The sequence below is a fragment of the Marmota marmota genome, unplaced genomic scaffold, assembly GCF_001458135.2.
Source record: "Marmota marmota marmota unplaced genomic scaffold, marMar, whole genome shotgun sequence".
In the NCBI taxonomy this organism is placed as follows: Eukaryota; Metazoa; Chordata; class Mammalia; order Rodentia; family Sciuridae; genus Marmota; species Marmota marmota.
Window position 1 is genome coordinate 6,368,174 of NW_026000001.1, and position 19,756 is coordinate 6,387,929.

At 56.1% G+C, this 19,756-nt stretch overlaps 3 protein-coding genes across 10 annotated transcripts in view; 2 read left to right on the forward strand and 1 right to left on the reverse strand.

Annotated features, from left to right (window-relative positions):
- The window catches only part of Muc6 (mucin 6, oligomeric mucus/gel-forming), a 16,680-nt gene extending 16,532 nt beyond the window's left edge, over nucleotides 1-148 (forward strand). Inside the window, exon 31 of the mRNA XM_048807625.1 lies at nucleotides 27-148. Coding sequence (XP_048663582.1) covers nucleotides 27-148 — 122 coding nt within the window. The remainder of the gene's footprint in view (nucleotides 1-26) is intronic.
- Nucleotides 149-668: 520 nt separating this feature from the next.
- LOC125618063 (mucin-6-like) lies at nucleotides 669-3,958 on the forward strand. The gene is made up of 2 exons (XM_048807627.1): nucleotides 669-2,865; nucleotides 3,384-3,958. The coding sequence occupies exons 1-2, from the start codon at nucleotides 840-842 to the stop codon at nucleotides 3,956-3,958; spliced, it is 2,601 nt and encodes an 866-aa protein (XP_048663584.1). The 5' UTR covers nucleotides 669-839.
- A 4,730-nt stretch (nucleotides 3,959-8,688) lies between these two features.
- Ap2a2 (adaptor related protein complex 2 subunit alpha 2) overlaps nucleotides 8,689-19,756 on the reverse strand; it is a 70,977-nt gene continuing 59,909 nt past the window's right edge. For 6 of the 8 annotated variants that reach the window (XM_048807895.1, XM_048807894.1, XM_048807892.1 and 3 more), the window contains 9 exons: nucleotides 19,102-19,262; nucleotides 16,052-16,134; nucleotides 13,354-13,443; nucleotides 11,950-12,073; nucleotides 11,483-11,551; nucleotides 11,120-11,236; nucleotides 10,939-11,008; nucleotides 10,727-10,861; nucleotides 8,689-10,337 (listed from right to left, as the gene is read on the reverse strand). In XM_048807895.1, the coding sequence (XP_048663852.1) occupies nucleotides 10,260-10,337; nucleotides 10,727-10,861; nucleotides 10,939-11,008; nucleotides 11,120-11,236; nucleotides 11,483-11,551; nucleotides 11,950-12,073; nucleotides 13,354-13,443; nucleotides 16,052-16,134; nucleotides 19,102-19,262 (927 nt within the window). In that variant the 3' untranslated portion in view covers nucleotides 8,689-10,259. The remainder of the gene's footprint in view (nucleotides 10,338-10,726; nucleotides 10,862-10,938; nucleotides 11,009-11,119; nucleotides 11,237-11,482; nucleotides 11,552-11,949; nucleotides 12,074-13,353; nucleotides 13,444-16,051; nucleotides 16,135-19,101; nucleotides 19,263-19,756) is intronic. The other 2 variants (XM_015503346.2, XM_015503347.2) reach the window with 1 other exon arrangement.

Genomic DNA, 19,756 nt, shown 5'->3' on the forward strand with positions numbered 1-19,756 from the left:
CATATCCACCTCCACCCGGTCCCCAGACCTCACTTACCTCTCGGGCTTCCACATTGTCCACCCCTTCTCTCACACCAACTCCTCAGAGCCTCAGCAGCCCATCCAGCCCACAAGTGCTTTGGAGCACCTCTACCCCAAGGTTCATTAGTTCCAGTCCTACAACCACAACCGTCAAGCCCCCGGCACCCACAGCCACTCTACCACTGATGACCACATCTACCAGGGCCCCCACACAGGCCCCCAGCTTGATCAGCACTTTTAGGACCTCCCCTGCCCCTCTCCCACACCCTACGGCCACTCAGCACACAAAATCCACATTACCTATTGCCACCACCATCACACAAACAGGGAGCCCCAGGACACTTACCTCCGAGTCCCCTCCCAGCACTCCACACATGCCATGGACCTCTCAGGCTTCATACACCTCGTCTGCCTCCACCACGGCTCACCCGTCCCTGCACCTCACAGCTACGCCCCTCAAGACCACCAGTCCATTTCCAAATCCTCCTACAGCCCACACCTCACTCACCTCCCTAGTTTCAACACTGTCCACTGGCTCTCTCACGCCATCTTCTCAGAGCATCCCCAGCCCATCCAGCCCAGGAGGGCTCTGGACCGCCTCCTCCCCGGGGTCAACGGGATCCAGTCTTTCCACTACACGAGTCAAATCCACTGGACCTACAAGCACTGCACCACTGGTAACCACATCTACCAGGGCCACTACACGAGCCAACACCTCGGTCAGGACTTCCAGATCCTACACTGCCCCTCTGCCTTTCCCATGGACCACTACTTACCAGAAAACCACATTACCCTGGGCCTCCACCATCAAGCAAACCATGAGTCCAGTGGCACTCACCTCCGGGACCCTTCTTAGCACTCAACATATCCCATCGACCTCTCACCCCTTGTACACCACGTCGGCCTCCACCACGGCCCGCCCTTCCATCCAGCTCACGGGAACGTCCCTCAAGACCACCAGCACATTCCCAACGCCTAGTGGGCCCCAGACCTCACCTACTTCTCTGGTTTCCACACTCTCCACCCTCTCTCTCACACCAACTTCTCAGACCCTCAACGCACAATCCACTACAGAGGTCCCCTCTGAGAGCCACCACCCAAGTTCAATGACCACCACTCCTTCCACCACAGTGGTCAGGGCCACTGGACCCACCTACACCTCTCCCCTGATCACTACGTCTACCAGTGCCCCCCACAGGTCCTTCGTCACTTCCACAACCTACCCTGCCTCCCTGTCACAACTTTCCTCCTCCCCACATCCCAAACCCACATCACCCCTGTCCACCAACATCACACCCACACCCACCAATACACAAACGGGGACCCCGGTGGCCCACACCTCCTCTGCCACTCACACCAGTACACAAACCTCACGGACCTCTCAGTCTTCAAACACCACGTCTGCCTCCAACACTGCCCACCCTTCCGTTCCCCTCCCAGGAACATCCGTCCAGATCACCAGCACATATCCACCTCCACCCGGTCCCCAGACCTCACTTACCTCTCGGGCTTCCACACTGTCCACCCCTTCTCTCACACCAACTCCTCAGAGCCTCAGCAGCCCATCCAGCCCACAAGTGCTTTGGAGCACCTCTACCCCAAGGTTCATTAGTTCCAGTCCTACAACCACAACCGTCAAGCCCACGGCACCCACAGCCACTCTACCACTGATGACCACATCTACCAGGGCCTCCACACAGGCCCCCAGCTTGATCAGCAGTTTTAGGACCTCCCCTGCCCCTCTCCCACACCCTACGTCTACTCCACACTCAAAATCCACATTACCTATTGCCACCACCATCACACAAACAGGGAGCCCCAGGACACTTACCTCTGAGTCCCCTCACAGCACTCCACACATGCCATGGACCTCTCAGGCTTCATACACCTCGTCTGCCTCCACCACGGCTCACCCGTCCCTGCACCTCACAGCTACGCCCCTCAAGACCACCAGCCCATTTCCAAATCCTCCTACAGCCCACACCTCACTCACCTCCCTAGTTTCAACACTGTCCACTGGCTCTCTCACGCCATCTTCTCAGAGCATCCCCAGCCCATCCAGCCCTGAGGTTCTCTGGACCGCCTCCTCCCCGGGGTCAACGGGCTCCAGTCTTTCAACCACAACAGTCAAGGCCTCTAGACCTACAAGCACGGCACCACTGACAACCACATCTACCAGGGCCACTACACGAGTCAACACCTCCGTCACCACTTCCAGAACCTCCACTGCACCTCTCTCCTTCCCATCAACCACTACTTACTTGAAAAGCACTTTACCTCTAGCCACCACCATCAAGCAAACCATGAGCGCGATGGCACTCACCTCCGGGACCCTTCTTAGCACTCAACATATCCCATCGACCTCTCACCCCTTGTACACCACGTCGGCCTCCACCACGGCCCGCCCTTCCATCCAGCTCACGGGAACGTCCCTCAAGACCACCAGCACATTCCCAACGCCTAGTGGGCCCCAGACCTCACCTACTTCTCTGGTTTCCACACTCTCCACCCTCTCTCTCACACCAACTTCTCAGACCCTCAACGCACAATCCACTACAGAGGTCCCCTCTGAGAGCCACCACCCAAGTTCAATGACCACCACTCCTTCCACCACAGTGGTCAGGGCCACTGGACCCACCTACACCTCTCCCCTGATCACTACGTCTACCAGTGCCCCCCACAGGTCCTTCGTCACTTCCACAACCTACCCTGCCTCCCTGTCACAACTTTCCTCCTCCCCACATCCCAAACCCACATCACCCCTGTCCACCAACATCACACCCACACCCACCAATACACAAACGGGAACCCCGGTGGCCCACACCTCCTCTGCCACTCACACCAGTACACAAACCTCACGGACCTCTCAGTCTTCAAACACCACGTCTGCCTCCAACACTGCCCACCCTTCCGTTCCCCTCCCAGGAACATCCGTCCAGATCACCAGCACATATCCACCTCCACCCGGTCCCCAGACCTCACTTACCTCTCGGGCTTCCACATTGTCCACCCCTTCTCTCACACCAACTCCTCAGAGCCTCAGCAGCCCATCCAGCCCACAAGTGCTTTGGAGCACCTCTACCCCAAGATTCATTAGTTCCAGTCCTACAACCACAACCGTCAAGCCCACGGCACCCACAGCCACTCTACCACTGATGACCACATCTACCAGGGCCTCCACACAGGCCCCCAGCTTGATCAGCAGTTTTAGGACCTCCCCTGCCCCTCTCCCACACCCTACGTCTACTCCACACTCAAAATCCACATTACCTATTGCCACCACCATCACACAAACAGGGAGCCCCAGGACACTTACCTCTGAGTCCCCTCACAGCACTCCACACATGCCATGGACCTCTCAGGCTTCATACACCTCGTCTGCCTCCACCACGGCTCACCCGTCCCTGCACCTCACAGCTACGCCCCTCAAGACCACCAGACCATCCAGCCCAGAAGTGCTCAGTGGTACCTCCACCCCAAGGCCTATGGGCTCCAGTCTTTCCACCACAACCATCAAGGCCACCGGAACCACAAGCACTACACTACTGATGACCACTTCTACCAGGTCCTCCACAGGAGCCAATACCTCGATCAACACTTCCAGATCCTCCGCTGCCCCCCTGTCCCTCCCATTGTCCTCTCCTTACCCGAAACCCACATTATCTCTGACCACCACCATCAAACAAACCGGCAGCCCCGTGGCACTCACCTCATTGGCCCTTCCCAGCACTCAACAAACCCCACTGACCTCTCACTCCTTGTACAGCACGTCGGCCTCCACCACGGCCCGCCCTTCCATCCACCTCACAGTAACGTCCCTCAAGACCAGCAGCGCATTTCCAACTCCCACTGGGCCCCAGACCTCACCTACCTCTCTGATTTCCACACTGTCCACCAGCCCTCTCACATCACCTTCTCACTGGCCCACCAGTCCTGAACTGTTATGGAGCATTTCCTCCCCAAGGTTAATGGGCTCCAGTCTTTCAACTACAGCCTTCCAGTCCACTCGACCCACAAGCAGTGCAGCGCAGATGACCACGTCTTCCAGGGCCTCCACACAAGCCCACAGCTCAGTCGTCACTCTTAGAACCTCTGCTTCCTCCCTGTCACACCTTTCCTCCTCGCCATACATGGAATCCACGTCACCCCTGTCCACGAGCATCATCACCACACCCACCAACAGACAAACTCCAAGTCCTATGGCCCACACCTCCTCTGCCACTCACACCAGTACACACACCTTATGGACCTCTCAGTCTCCATACACGGCATCTGCCTCCACCACTCTCCAGCATTCCGTGCCCCTCTCAGGAACGTCCCTCCAGACCACCAGTGCATATCCAACTTCAACTGGCCACAAGTCCTCAGTTACCTCTCTGGGTACCACGCTATCCACCATCTCTCTCAGACCAACTTCTCAGAGCCTCACCAGCCCGTCCAGCCCAGAGGTGTTATGGAGCACCTCCATCCCAAGGCCAATGGACACGAGTCTTTCAACCACAGCCGTGAAGGCTACTGGACCCAGAAGCACTTCACCACTGATGACCACGTCTACCTGGGCCTCCACACAGGCCCACTGGTCTTTCCACACTGCCAGAACGTCGTCTTATTTACGAAGCTCTTCTTCTCCCTTGTCCTCCATTTCTACCTCCAGTTCTACTTTGTCCCCCGCAGCCTCGCCATCGGCACTCCGTAGTCTTTTCACCACGTCTGTTTCTCTAGAGACTACACATCCTTCCACACTTTTGCCCAAGGCCTCATCCACAACCTCCCGGCCAACTTCTTTTCAAACCTCTTCCTCTCCCATTTCCACCTTGCTGTCACCGAGATCTCCTCTTACCACATCGTCCACCTCAGTCCCTTCAACCTCCCCCACTGCTCCCCCACTGTATGCACCTACCAGCAGCTCCATCCCTCCTGCTCCGTTTCCCACTGCGTCTACGACTGGGTCCCATTTCCCTTCTCCTTCTGCCTCTCTCCTCCCCACCCCAACCTCCAGTCCTGTTAACACTTCCCTTTTACCTCTTTTAAACTCCTCTTCCCCTGACTCTGCTCTTCCCACCCTGCCAGCTGTCCACACATCTGCCACCCCAGCTCAGGTGCCAAACCCCAGCCCAGGCTTCCCTTCCACGTCCAGGATTACACCCAGTGCCTCCCCTTCCTCTGCCTTCTCACAGTCCACCACCTCCCAGCTTACTTCTCTTACCACCCAAGCCTCCATGCCAGGCCTTGTGTCTTCGACCTTGAGGATGACAAGCTCAACAGTTTCCCCTACCACCAACCTTACCAGCAGTCCTCCTGGTACCTCCAGGCTGCTGACGTCCATGCTCCTGTCCAGCTACATCACCTCGCACGGAAGCTCCTCTACCTTCCCCCCAGCAACCCCCTCCAGGGTGGCCCCCTCAGTCTCCTCTGATGGTAAGCAGCATCTCTGTGGCCCCCATTGGCTCAGGGCTGCATTCCAGGCCTGCCTCTTCTCCCAACTGCACTGTGCTGCCCCTCAGGCCTACTGCCTTCCCTCGTCCCGCCATTCCTCCATGCTGCCCACAGCCCGGGTGCCTGTCCCAAGCCCCATTCTTTTCTCCTCTCCTGAGCAGCCCCTGTGCTCACGCCAGTCTGGATGAAACTGGTGCTTCCTTGCCCATGTCTCCTACCAGCATCAGAGGCATTTTTCACACCCCGGGCCTCTGCTGCATGTCCCTCTGCAGTCTTGACCTCTCTTTTCAGGCTGACATGTCTCCCCAAGCAGCCTTCCACAGCTGACTCTTGGGAAGCTCAGAGGGTGTGAGATAGCAGGGGTCCCTGAGCTCAAGGAACATGACCTCCTTGAGTTGGAGAGGAAAGCAAAGTCCACTGCAAGTATGCACCTCCCTGACCTGCGGGAGGCTGAGTGGGCCTGGAGACCAGGGCTGCCGTTTACTGGAGGCACTCTCTGTCAGCTGCTGCCTCCAGCTGCCCTCCTGCCCAGGAAGTGCCAGGGTTCCCTGCAGAGCAAGCACGGGCCGGGCCCTGCCATGCATCAAGAGCTATGCACGTCCACCTTGTGTTCTGGGTATGCCCTTCCTCCCCTGGAAGTATTCCCCTGTTGAACATGTTCTTGGAGCCAGGCTGCCCTGGCCCGTTGTCCCCCAGCAGTTCCTTCTCGCCAACTCTGAGCTTCACATTCTGCTGTGCATGAGGGCTTCTCACCCTGTGAGACAAGGACGTGGGCACAGGCTCTTTCCTGTGGAAGTAGCATCAGGAAGCAGAACAGAGGAACAGGAGTAGGCCGCTGGGGCTCAGCACACTAGGCCGTGAGCCCCTCCTTCCTCAGCTGGTGCAAGAGAAGCTGGGTGCGGTGGGTGACAGAACCAATTTGGTGGAGGTGAGGGAGAGAAACACGGGGCAGAACATCCAGTCTGCCAGAAACTTTTTTTTTTTCTTTTTAATGTGTTGCAATGCCTGTCCCCTATACCAGAGCACCCTGGGCTGTGCTGCAGCGTCACCACCATCTGACCAGGTGTCCTGGTCCTCACACCACACCCCTCCTAGAAACCCAGACCAAGGGGCCTGCTCCGCTTCCCCTCCCCCAGTCCTGGTGTGGGGAGTCCCCTTTTGGAGACACTGAGACACTCTCCTTGGCCCTCAGCAGGTCCTGAGACACCTAGGGCCACAGGCCATGTCTGGGGCATAGGAAGGGAGGTGGCGAGAGCTGGGTCTGACTGAGGTCCCTCTGGGGCCCAGCTCACTGCCAGGTCCTTCAGAAAAGCCAGGACTGAGAGGCTGCCAGCCTTTGGCCCCATACAGAGCCTGGTCTGAGCTGCGGGGGCCACAGTGGGGCCTCTACGTCTTCAGGCTTCTCCAAAATCAGTCTGCTCATGCAGCTGTGCTCTCGGCTCAGTGGCCCTGCCCTGGTGTGAGCATTCACCTCACTGTCCACTTAACTCTGCCTCTTGGCCCCCAGGAGCCTGCAGTGTGCAGGAACATGAACAGGAAATCACCTACCAGGGGTGCACCGCAAACGTGACCCTGACCCGCTGCGAGGGTGCTTGTGCCTCTTCCGTCAGGTGAGCCCCTGGGAGTCAACCTTCCTGGCTGGGTCAAGACCCACAGCAAGTTGCCAGGCTGCCGGGTCCTCGCAGTGCTGCCTTGTCCCAGTCCACGGGGTCCAGGTAGCCTGCTCCATGCCCAAAAGTCGAACTTGCCTTGTGCCTGTGAGCAGGAGTCAGCAGGAAAGGGAAGGCTCTTAAAGGTCTGGCCTGCAAACGGCCTGGGGTCCTGCTGCTCCTCAGGGGAGAGGTGCTGCCCTGACCCTCTGCTTGTCTGCTTCTTGGCAGCTTCAACATCACCACCCAGCAGGTGGATGCTCAGTGCAGCTGCTGCTACCCGCTCAACGCCTACAGGAAACAGCTCCTACTGCCCTGTGCAGACCCCAGCGCACCAGGCCAGCAGCTCAAGGTCACCTTGCAGGTGTTCAGCGGCTGTGCGTGCCAACTCTCGCACTGCAGAGACTAGAGGAGCTGCCTGGTCTCCCACGCACACAAGGTCGCAGGCCAAGAACAAGACAGCTGCCACCACACTCCTCCTCTGGATTTGTCCAGCAGCCTCTTTCCTGGACATAGATCTGAACTCCACGAGCCCTCGGAGGTGGCTCACCCGAGGCCCCTGCAGGGAAGAAGCTGCTGGGAAGGAGCCCTGACCATCCACCTCCTGCTGACCCAACCCAGAGTGTGGGTCTGACATGGGCACGTGCTGATGGCAACGTCTGCCACGCACACAGCCTCCCAGCCTTTGGTTGCAGCATCTTGCAGAGAAAACAACCCAGAAGCAGATGCCAGGGAGGAGGCTGCTCCAGCAGGGCTGCTGGGGAGACATGTGGGCTGATCAGAATGGGGACATGGCGGGTGTGGGTACCTGGACAGGGACAAGGAGGACGAAAGGCCAGGTAAGCACGAAATCCAGCAGAGAGGGGTGTCCCCAGTCAGGGTGACAGGCAGGTGCAACACAGTGGCACCCAGCTGTGCACGATGGCTGCCGCCAGAACCCACATCCTCAGAGGAGGCTGTCACCCACCACCGAGTTGATTCCAAATAAACTGGATCTTGTCCAGGCAGAGGCTGATCCATGAGCGCCACTGTGCCATCCCCAACTCCCTCAGGCCTCTCTCCCTGGGTGAACCTACACGGTGGGCACAGGACCGGGGCTGGGTGGGGCTGCCGCCAGGTGGGGCTTGGAGAGGAAAGGCCACCACCACTGGCCGAGCCCCCACCCAAAACTCTGTGCAAGCCCCTGGCGAGGCTACCACCCTCTGGGTCCCTCTAGCACCATCCCTGCCAGGCTACAGGATCCCTGGCAGGGGCAACCTCACCCCACAGGCAGCTCAGCAGGAAGGAACCCTTGGGCCCATCCCTCCTGTGCACTTAGACCAGAGGCAAGGCCAGGACCTCCAAGGAGCCACAGCCCAGCATCCACTGAAGCAGGGAGCCTAGGCAGACCTGGCCATACCCAGAGTCATGCCATCAGAGCAAAGGTGCTTTGTGGTGTTGTGAGGTACTGTCCAGCACTGCCCAGGCCCAGAGAGACTGTCCTAAAGCTGAAGGACAGGTTGCACAGGCAGATGATACTCCAGGTCCTTGGTGCCAGCACCCACAATGCCCACAGGACACTGCCCAAAAGACAACACACTCATCCAACTGTACTAGCATTTATTTTTCTTTGAAAAGGAGCACAATGCACAGATGGACACCCCTGGGACAGCACAGAGGGCAGGCCTGTGCCTCAGTAGCCCTTCCTATGCCAGGGAGACTTGTTGCCCAGAGACCACTACCTGGCTGCCCATGCACAGGAGCCATGGTCATGGGTCCTGCTGTCCACATGCAGTGTGTGGACTGCACATCAAGGACAGTCACTCTGTCCAGCAGCTGGAATAAGAGGATGCAGAGGCTCGCCCTGGCCAGCCAGGCCATCGCCTGCAGCAAAGCCCATCTGAGGCCGGGGCATATCTCGGGCAGACCAGGAGCTTTGGGGCGCGCACACACCAAGACCAGCACCGGAGGAGCTGGTACTCTGAAGGCCACCCTGCAGCTGTCCCTAAGACCCAGGATGGCAGGATGATGGCCAGAAACTGAGGCAAAGGGCCATTGCCATGTCCAGTGTCTGGACATCAAGGGAGTGACAGTGGGTCCTGCCTTACCTGTGTCTCCTCAGGTGCTATGGGCTCAAGTGTGCTCAGACAAACCTGCCTGTCCCCTGTGTGCTGACCCTAGGAGCCATCGCAGGGCACACCTGCCTGGGCTCCCCAGGCCTCTCTGCCCCATCAACATCCTACCTTGCAAGCATGTGCAGGGACACCTGTGAGGGTTGGGGACATGTGGCCAGCAGACCTGGCACGCCCTCAGCACAGCAACATCCAGGGCCCTTGTCCTCCCCAGTTTCATCTCCTCCACCCCCACATCCAGCAAGGACTGGACAGGTGCAGTCTATAGCGCTCGGCCTCAACTGAGGCCCTAGGAATGCGCACTTGACAGGTGAAGGCCACCAGCAGGAAGGACAGGCACACCCTGCAGAGTCTTACAAGATGAGCCATGGTCACACCCTGCAGAGCCATCAGGATCCCTCCACCCACCAAGTGCAAATCTAAGGTGTCAGACAGAACACATCACAGAAGTCCCTTCAAGAACACCGGTGCTGTGGACAGGGCTGGCTGAGGAGAGCAGGTGCCTGGTTTGGCCAACAGTCATCAAAACAGACGCTTCCAGCTCCTGAATTAGAACCCCGCCCAGGAATCGTCTGGCAGTGCCTCAGCAAGCCCCGAGCAAACACTGCCCAGCCTGCAGGGTTAGCCACACTCCTCTCGCAGAGTGGGGCACGCCAGCACAGCCAGGTAGTCCCAGGGTAGCCATGTAAGCACAGGAGTGCTGCTGCTCCAAAATCTGAGAAGGGTCTGCAACAGAACAGCGGCACTCAGACAAAACTCAACACAATCCCCACTTCCACTCAGACTTCTTATTTCCCTTTAATTTGTAGGCTGAACCACAGGGCTGCCTTGATTCCCAGGGCCCGAGGCCCTCCTGCTGGGCCAGGCCCATTGCAGTCCTCCTCCAACAGTGCCTGCTGTCCCGCGATGACCAGGGGCCGGGCCTGGAGGCACCCTGTGCTGTGATGTTCAGACATGGGGTTTTGTTTGCATATGGTGACGAAGACAAATGGCAGAGACGAGGAGAGACGCACAGATACGAGCCAGACCTTCTGCCCGTGGATTAAAACTGCTCTGACAGCAGCTCACACAGCCTCTGTGAGACGGTGTCTTTGCTGGTGCGCAGCGTGAGCCGGTACATCTGAAACAGAGACAGAGGTCAGCGGCACACTGAAGCCCCGCGCAGCTCCTTGAGGCAGCAGACACAGGCTCTGCAACAGACAGCAGCCACGCAGCCCGAGGGCAGCCAGCAGCTCCTCTCAGTGGGCCTCCACCTCCCAAGGGCAGCTGCTCTCCAGGGATCACCCATGAAGTGACAACAGGTGCCCCCGGCAGAACTGGACACAGAGACTGGGGCCCCTCGGCCAGAAGGACACTGCTCAGGACTAAGAGGAAGCACCACTGATTGAACTGCAACACGGAACTGGCATGGGGTCCCACATGCCAGAGCCCATGGAGAGGCGGGAAGCCTATGCACACTGACAGGCGCAGGCACACAAGGTCTCCACTCGCCCCCATGGGAGTCCTGACCTGGGCTTGCAGATTGGGCTCCAAGCGCAGCAGGCAACCAATCTGGGTGGTTCTGGTATGTATGATGCCAGCACCCACAAAATTCGCAGGATTGGGATCGACTTCCTCGAGGAGTGCAGAACCAAATCCAATGATCTGTCCAAAAGGACGAAGGAGTCAGGAAAGGCACCAGCCATGGTGTCTGCCTTGGGGACACCACCACAGCCTTTTACCTTTGCTTTCGTGATTTCTGTGTCCATCGGATGCTTTGCTTTGAAAATGTTCTGCACCTCTTGTTGTGGGCTGAGGAAGGGCACGGAGGGCTGTCAGAGCTGGCAGACACACGGGAGGCTAACAGGCCACCCACTGAATGACCCCTGATCCTCTCCCCACCCCCAAGCACAGCCCTCTCACTTGCTCAACTGCTTCCAACGTTGAAAGAAATCCTGAGAAGCCATTTCTGTGGGCTGGAAAAATTTGTTGAGCGTGATGGGTAGCTTGACAGACACATTCTGGAAGGTGCCACCATACCTATGGGCAGACGTGTTGACAAGAGGGAAGGGACGGGGTTCCTGGCTGCACAGCCTTAGGGCTTGGGAAGCCACCCAGGCCACCCCAGCAGCAGGGTGGACAGTGCTCCTGCAGGAGCCAAGCCAACCCTCCATACACCTGTTGAGGCAGCTGGCACAAGTGAGGCCAGGGCCACACACACTGCCTGGAGCAGAGTTGGGAGGACCGGCCCTTCTCAGGGCTGGCAGGACAGCCTCCAGCACTCACCCTTGCCTCTCATCTGCCTCCAGAGCACCAGTGTCTGTGGTCAGGGTGGGATATCTCCCCACAGAAAGACTGAAGAGAAGCATTTGCGTAAGTACTGTTTCTAGAATTTGAAAACGTGCTTCTCCAAACACACTGGCCTCGGGCCTACAGGGAACCCACAATCACAGGTACTCCACAGTAGTACTTGCAAGAGGCTGGGTCTGCATGCAGCTGCACAAGAAGCCCTGCCTGGGTCTGGAGAGCCACCAGCATCTCCTCTGCAGCTGTCTTTCCCAGCTGTCAGCTACTGCAGACTGGCCCTGCCTCCCCTTGGGCCACAGAGCAGCACTTGGGACTTCAGGGCATTGTGGTACATGGTGCACTCAACGGCTAGCTTCCTATACTCTGGAAAGCTCAGGTGACTGGGTGTCCCCCGTGGTGGGGGGGTGCTCCCAGGCACATGGGCAGGTGCCCACGCTCACTCTTACCTGAACTGAATGTTGAGGACAGGTGCCTCTGTGAAATCAGACACGCACTCTATGTTAACCACCTGCTGCACCTGTGCGCCTCCATCTACAGTCGGGTCCACAGGCTTGGTCTGCAGGTTCAGATGTGAGCAGGCAGGTTAAGGAGTTCAGACAGGTCTGGAAGAGTGGGCCCCACTGGGCAAACCCCTGATCCCTTACCCTTACAGGAAATAAAAAATTTCAAGGGATGATGGTGGGTGAGAGAGTAAGCAGCCTAAGAGCAGAACTCCATGTGTGGTGTTACCCACTTTTTCCTAGTAGTGACCATAGCACTGCTGTGTGGACTTGTCAGTGCTTGCAAATAGATGAATACAGATGATACTGATAAGATAACCGAGAGCCTAATCTCTAACCCTCAGCTATTTGAAAAGCATATGGCAGACAGGAAGTAGCGCATGCCCCACCACACTGCAGAGCTCAGGCCAGGACCATCACGAGACCTGCCCTTCTGCCTGCGACTGGACAGCGGGCCCAAGTGCCCAGGGCTGCTGCGCATCTGCCCACTCCCTTCTCTTGCAAGGCCACTGGAAAGGACCACTGACTGCTCTGCTCATCTTACCATGTGTTTCCGCTGCCCTCAGCCAAAGCCAGTGCCCATGGCTTAGTAAGGTGACTGTACCACCTGGGGCAGCTCTGTGCAGTCAGCAAGCAGGTGCTACTGTGCTGCAAGCCCCTAGCGAAGCCACCCACACAACCCAGCTGGGTCTGGAGGCGGAACGAAGGCCTCTCCTTCCCTCTGGGACCCTGAGCCCACTGGCCACTTGGCTTCCAGGCTCAGGACCACCCCATGGCCCCTCAGAGCACAGCAGGCCCTAGGGAGGGACATGCAGGTGTGAGCCTTCACTCCTGATCTTGGACAAAGACTCAGTGCAGCAGACTCTGCATCTGTGTGTTTAATATCTATTCTGGAACAGTTTCAAGAGTGTGTGTTATTATTATCTCTCTAAAAACACATGTAGATCTCAGGTGGAGAGGAGCTCAGTTCCACCCATCTGACCGGGTCCCCCAGGGAGGTGCCCCGTGCGCCCTGTTCAGACTGTAGACCTGTCCCTAAGTGGCGACTCCCCACACAGCCTGCTCTCGGTAGAAACAGGCCAGCTGCAGGCCTCGCAGGGCAAGGAACAGCACTCAGTGGGGACTCACCAATGACTCCATAGGACAGAACAAGCCAGGAAAGGCAGCAGATGGGGGGCGGACAGGCGCACTGTCTGAGGCACACCAGAGGCCACCCTGCAGGGGCCACTGACCTGCCTACCTGGAAACACCTTGCTATCATGACCAAAAGCAAATTCCTCCAAGGTCCAGCTAAACCCTAGATGGCCATCTGTCTGTCAGTGTCTGAGGCCCAGGTTGTACCGAGGATATTAGACTGCAGGTCATCTGCACAGATGAGAGTTGGAGTGAAGTTCAAGAACTGCGTGGAAGTCTTGTTACCATAAAATATGAACATCCGGCCTAGAAAACAAAAACAACTGAGTCGCACACTTGGTCTGCATATTTACAGTGAAAACCAAGGGCCCCTGTAAGCCCCGCTGAATCAAAGCTAACTGCCATGACAAAAGCTATTGCTAAAATTAACGTTTTCACTGATTTTAAAGGGCATGTAGCCAGGCACAGTGGCACAGGTTTGTACCCCCAGTGAGTGACTGGGAAGGCTGAGGCAAGAGGATCATAAGCTCAAGGCCAGCCCGGTGGGGGGGGGGAGGNCCAGCAGCATTCAGACCCCGCTTAGCCCCTCTGGGAAGGCCTGGCTGGGCCTGGACCCACTGGATGGCCCAGAGCCAGTGCTGGCCATGTAGGGACTGTCCTTCAAACATGCACACTGAGCCTGCCCCACCACAGACCACCGTGCCAGTCAGTCAGCTGCTGCTCTGTGCCAACCAACTAGAGCACCAGCACCCTCACACAGGTCTCAGTGGGATTTCCACCCTTTCAGTTCAGAAAGGAATGTAAGCCCCAAAGGTTCTGAGAAGACAAGTGCTTTGCTGTCTGCGGGAGGCCAACTAGCACGTGACCGCATTTGTCTCCTCTTCTAGATTGGTGTGGCATCGTCTGTCACTCTGTGATCTGGTTGCCTAGGTAACCCAGACAGTAGCCCTGATCTTTAGGGCGCAAGCGACTATGTCTTTGTGCATGGACATGCCTTCCTATATCCCCATGGGTGGAGCTATGCTCACCTGTTCCTTTGGTTTTTTTTGTTTTTTTTAATTTATTTATTTATTTTTTAATTTTTTATTGTTGGTTGTTCAAAACATTACAAATTTCTTGATATATCATATTTCACACTTTGATTCAAGTGGGTTATGAACTCCCATTTTTACCCCATATACAGATTGCAGAATTACAACACCTGTTCCTTTGTAATATTACCCCTTGCCCTGTTTGGGATAGAATGTTCCATGGAAATACCCTTTGTGTGTCCCCTTCTCTTACTCTGTCCTTGGGTGTGGCCTTCCTAGATATCAGTCAACCTGCTGACAGCAGACATCATGAAGCTAGACTCAGCCCTTGAAACCTGACCCCTTGCCTCCTATGAATGGCTTCTCCTCAGTAAAAGGGGTGAGCACGTGCACTCTCTCTCTGCCCACCCTTTAAGGTCAGAAAAGCCATCACAGCACCCCCAAAGAAAAAGGTATTTCTGTCTCGTGTGGTTATTTCGCGCAGCCCAGTTCCCCTGGAGTGACCCTGAGTGTTTTAGTCGAGTGCAATCCGGCAGGTATCACCCCTGCACAAACCAAAAAGTAAATCAAGGCCAGGCAAAGTCATCATAGCCAGAGGCTAGGACCTTGGTCACAGGAGCAGGAGGCCTGCTCACCACAGCACCTGCAGAGCCCTGCCCCGCCCCCACCAGGACCAGCAGGAGAGGCGTGTTTTCCCTTCCTCCCTACACTCCTGCTCACGAGGCTCCCTGGGTGGGAGGTGGGACAGCACATCCCATAGGGGCCACTTCAGCAGCCCCATAGATTCGATGGGTACATTTTTTTCTTTTTAGACTCAAAACTTTTCTTTTTCCATATAAAAATTGGTAAGTGGGGGCTGGGGTTGTGGCTCAGTGGTAGGGCGCTCACCTAGCACGCGTGAGGCCCTGGGTTCAATCCTCAGCACCACATAAAAATAAATGAATAAAAAATAGGTATTATGTCCCAACTACAACAACAAAAAAAATAAAATATTAAAAAATAAATTGGTAAGTGACTCAAAACCCACAATAAACCATTCAGTCAAGTTTACAGTGTGCAGTCCAGGGCACTGAGCATGCTCACACTGCTGTGCAGATGTCACCACCTCCACCCCCAGGGCTCTTTCTACTGGAATACTCCCAGACTGGAACCTGCCCATCAAACACTGTTCCCTGCCCTCCAGCCCCTGCCCTGCCCAGGCACCCCATGTGACTGGGATCATGCAGTGCGCTTCATGGTATGACTGGTGCTTCACTAAGCCTCGTGTCCACAGGGTTCCTCCACGTGCAGCAGGTGTCACACTGTCCTCTGTGCAAAGCTGAACAGTACCCCACAGTACACACCTCTCCACCACCCACCTTGAACACTCGGGCTATCTCCTCTGAGTTACTGTGAATGACGCGCAGCCACGAACATGTGTCCACGACACCTCTTTCTTCCGGACCCCGCTTTGACTCTTTGGGTCTATACCCAGAAGCAGGCTGCTGAATCATGCCCATGATCATCTCCACCTTGCTGAGGGGCAGCCCTGCTCTCATCCACAGCGGCCACCCCAGATTACACCTAGCAACTGCCCAAGGCTCCCTTCTCTCCACATGCTCTGCTGTGTGTGAGGTGGCGAGAGCTGCGGTTCCCCATGCTGTGGCTGGGTCTGCAGCCTGGTGGGGAGCGGCATGCATGCCGGGTGGCCCTGTGCTCCTTTCCTCTGGAGAAATGATTGCCCTGGTCATCTGCCGCCTCTAGACGGAGCTACCCCCAAGGGGGAGGTATGCAAAGGACCCCTGCATGTTCTGGACATGAGGTCCTCGTCAGGGCCACCTGTAGCACTTCTTGTTTCCCACGGTTTTCAAAGGGAGATTTTATTAAACATTGAAAACACGTACCTAAATTCTGCCGAAATTCAGACTTAAGTCCAATTTGAAGCAGCTGGTTTTCAAACAACACACCATTATTTTTACAAACAAACCTAGGAGAAAAGGAATAGTATGGTGTCACTCAAAGCCACTTACTGCAAGGGAACTTTTTTCAAAAAGGCCTTAAAGTCCACCAAGGCTTAGATAACTGGTGGGGACGGGAAGACAGCGTGGGGACCACTCCTAAGACCACTCACAGTGGCTGCCAGAGACGGAGAGCAGGCAGCAGCCATCATCTCCTTGTGTTCCAGGGAAGAGGGCACCACTGCCCGTACTCAGGGATGAGGCCTGGGGCAAGCTGGGGACTGGGCAGTGTGCAGAAGGCACAGCTACAGCCCCTCCAGGCTCACAGTGGCAGCCCACTGGGCAATCTCCTTGCCTACCCGCACCAACCCTGCACTCATCATCTTCCTGAATTCTGTGGCCACCTACCTGAGCCACTTGGGCAGATTCCTCACAGGCACTGGGTTGGCACACTGTGACCTAAGAGGGCTCTACCAGTTCTGCTCCAGGCCCTGTTTCCAGGAGCTGTCCAGGCAAAAGGCCCATGGACATCACTCTGCAGACCCAGCTTCCTGAAGGCTCTTCCAAGTCCTTCAGGCCACAGCCTGACAGACTGCCCAGCTCTGGCCACCAAGAAGCGCCACAAAGTCAAATCGCCAATGGACAGGCAGGACAGTCTTCCAAAACACCAGAAAGTATGTGCTGAGCTCCTCACAACTGAGGCTGTCCCCATCAGAAGTGGGCTCACAGCCTGGGGCTCCGAGCACAGGCACCATGGGGCTGCCCCACCGCAACTCAGCCATAGAAGGGCCCATGCCAATAAGGGGCCATGGGGGTCACACTTGATTTGGACTAAGATACCTTAAATTGAAATCTGTCGGGGATACAGAAAGGGTATCCATCTACTATCCCCAGCATACCACAGATGTTTATGTGGTCGGTAGTTCTCTAAAGGGCCAATCTCAACTGCACCTGATCCCTGAGGAACGTGCAATGAACAAAGGCCACGCCAGGAGGCCACAGCCTCCCTGCACTGACTGTGCCCCAGTGACCCAGCCCTGTGACAGCCAGAGCACAAATCCTCCACGCTGCCCCAGACACACACCACATGACGACCCTCTGTCAATGTCCAAGCCAGAACCAACACCCTGGAGCCCAAGGAAACGGGGCCTAGCCACCAGATGAAGCATGCACACAAGGCCAGCCCAGCAGGGCAGCGGGAGGTAAGAACAAGGGTACATGGACCTGGAGTGCAGCCTCAAAGGGACAGTGGGCACCAGAGGCACAGACAGGACCCTCAAGGCCCTCCCCTCTTCCACCACTCCATCTCCAACAGGACACCAGGGAGAGCTGCACCCAGTTGCTCAGAGGGTCACAATTTAGAAATGTCCTGAGTCCCACAGAGCAGCAAAATAGGCCTTTGGCCCAGTCCCTGGCAAGTGCTCATAGCCTTGTGAGGTGACAATACAACAAGTCTGGGGTGGCTCGCTAGATGGAGCCACTGCCCTCAGAGGATGTCCAGATTATGAGCCCTGCTCCAGGACATCCAGCTCCTGTGGCCACAAGCACCTTGGAGCCTGGGTCCACTGGGCGCTCTCGAATTGAGACTGGCACTCTGTGAATGAGGAGAAGTCTGCTTAGGCCTTCTCTAAGGAACGAGAATCAGTATGCAGGATGACCACAGAAACCGCAACACATGCAACACCACAAAATTTTAAAAGTTGACTGTCCAAAGCTAAAGTGAGGGAAATTTTGGACTCAACGTTTCGATTATAAGGAACTAAGAAATTTTTCTAGACTTCAAGATTACAAGCCAACAGTGTTGTGATATTGACAAAATAAAACACTTAAATAATAAACGGGAGGATGGGCTGGGGTTGTGGCTCAGTGGTAAAGTGCTTGTCTAGCACATTTGAGGTACTAGGTTCACTACTCAGCACCACATAAAAATCAAAAACAAAGTTAAAAAAAAAATAATAATAATAATAAATGGGAGGAAAGCCCACAGAACTTCTACTACCATCTTCAAAATGGGGGGACAAAGAACCATTGCATTAAGGTTTTCTAATCTGCACCCAGGACATGCTGCCACTCTGCAGGGTGGAAGTGAGGGCCCATCATGTCCACAGATCTAGACACAAGCAGGCCTGGCACAGTGGTGCAGCCTAAATCCCAGCACCTCAGGAGGCTGAGGCAGGAGGATCGCCAGTTCCAGTCCACCCAGGGCAAGTTAGCAAGAACTGTTTCAAAAAACAAAAAGGGCTGGGGACGTGGCACAGTGGTAGAGCGCTTTCCCAGCACGTGCGAGGCCTAGGTTCAACCCCAGTACTTCAAAAAAAGGAAAGGAAGGATGGAAGTGAGATGACTAGGGATATGGCAGTGGCAAAGCACCTCTGGGTTCAATCCCCGGTACCAACTAATAAGTAAATTTCGATTATAAGGAACTTAATCAATCAATCAATAAAAGCAGATTCAGTCCTAAGAGGGAAGAAAGAGAGTAAGTGCTGGGAAGAACAGTCTGACATCCACATTTTGAAAATGGGGGAAGACAGGGAACAAAGGCCAGAGCCAACACGCACTGCAGCAGGGTCAGGAGGCCCCAAACACCTGCAGAGCTGCAGGAAGAACTCACTCCTCCGGGCCAGGCCAGGCAGGGTGCGGGCAGAGCGCAGGCAGGCCACCACTAACTCAAAAGTGAATGAGTCCTTAAAAAGAAATGGCAGTTATCCACAAGGCTGACAAGGAACAGTGACAGGTTAGAGAGCAGGGTGCAGCGGAGAGCAGCAGCCAGAGTGTGTACTAAATGCCCAGAAGCACCAGACCTGCAGCTCCGCTGCCCACCCTGGGACGCAGACCTGCTGACCTTGTAGCAGGCACAGCACCAGCAGGGGTGCTGGGGGACTGAACACAGAAAGTGGCTTACACCTCTCTCCCAAGTAGCAACCAGGTGGTCATGCTGCCTGCTGCCCAGCCGACCCTGTCTATACTTCCCATATTTGGTGCAGGAACCTGGCTACCTGGCAAAGTTGTCTTCAGAGCCGGGAGCAAGAGGTGCCACCGAGGAAGCCGAGTCTGAGAACACATCCACCAGCAGCCCGCCAGAGGAGGGCGGTGGCGCCGCAGGGGCAGGGGGGGTGGCCCCCAGGCCCAGGAGGTCTGCCGACGGAGAAGGCGTGGACTGGAAAAGGAGGAGGGACAGCATCAGCACCAGAACTGGGCACGGCAGTGTGGACGCTCAAGTCCCCCAACCCACATCCACCCAGGCCAGACAGGCTGCCCTTTCTGAGTAGGCACACAGGGCCAGGTGGGGCAGCAACAAGAGGCTACGCTCTACACAGCAAAGGAACGGCCAGCATTTCTCCACAAATGCCACTGGAATGAAGAGAAGTCCTGAAAACATTTCTGCCATCAGACAGCAAGTTTTAGAAGACAAAAAAAAAAAAAAATAATCAGCAAGCCACTTGCTACAAGGCATTCCTGGCTTATTTGTCAAATCTTATTCAGTTGAGGGGAAAGGCAGATTAAAAATTGTACAAACAGCAGGAGGCTGAGGCACTGCAGGTTTGAGGCCAGCCTAGGACACTTGGTGACACATGACTTAAAATTACAGGGGGTGAGATGTGGCTCAGCAATGGAATGCCCTGGCTCAGCCTCGGCACCATACACAGCACG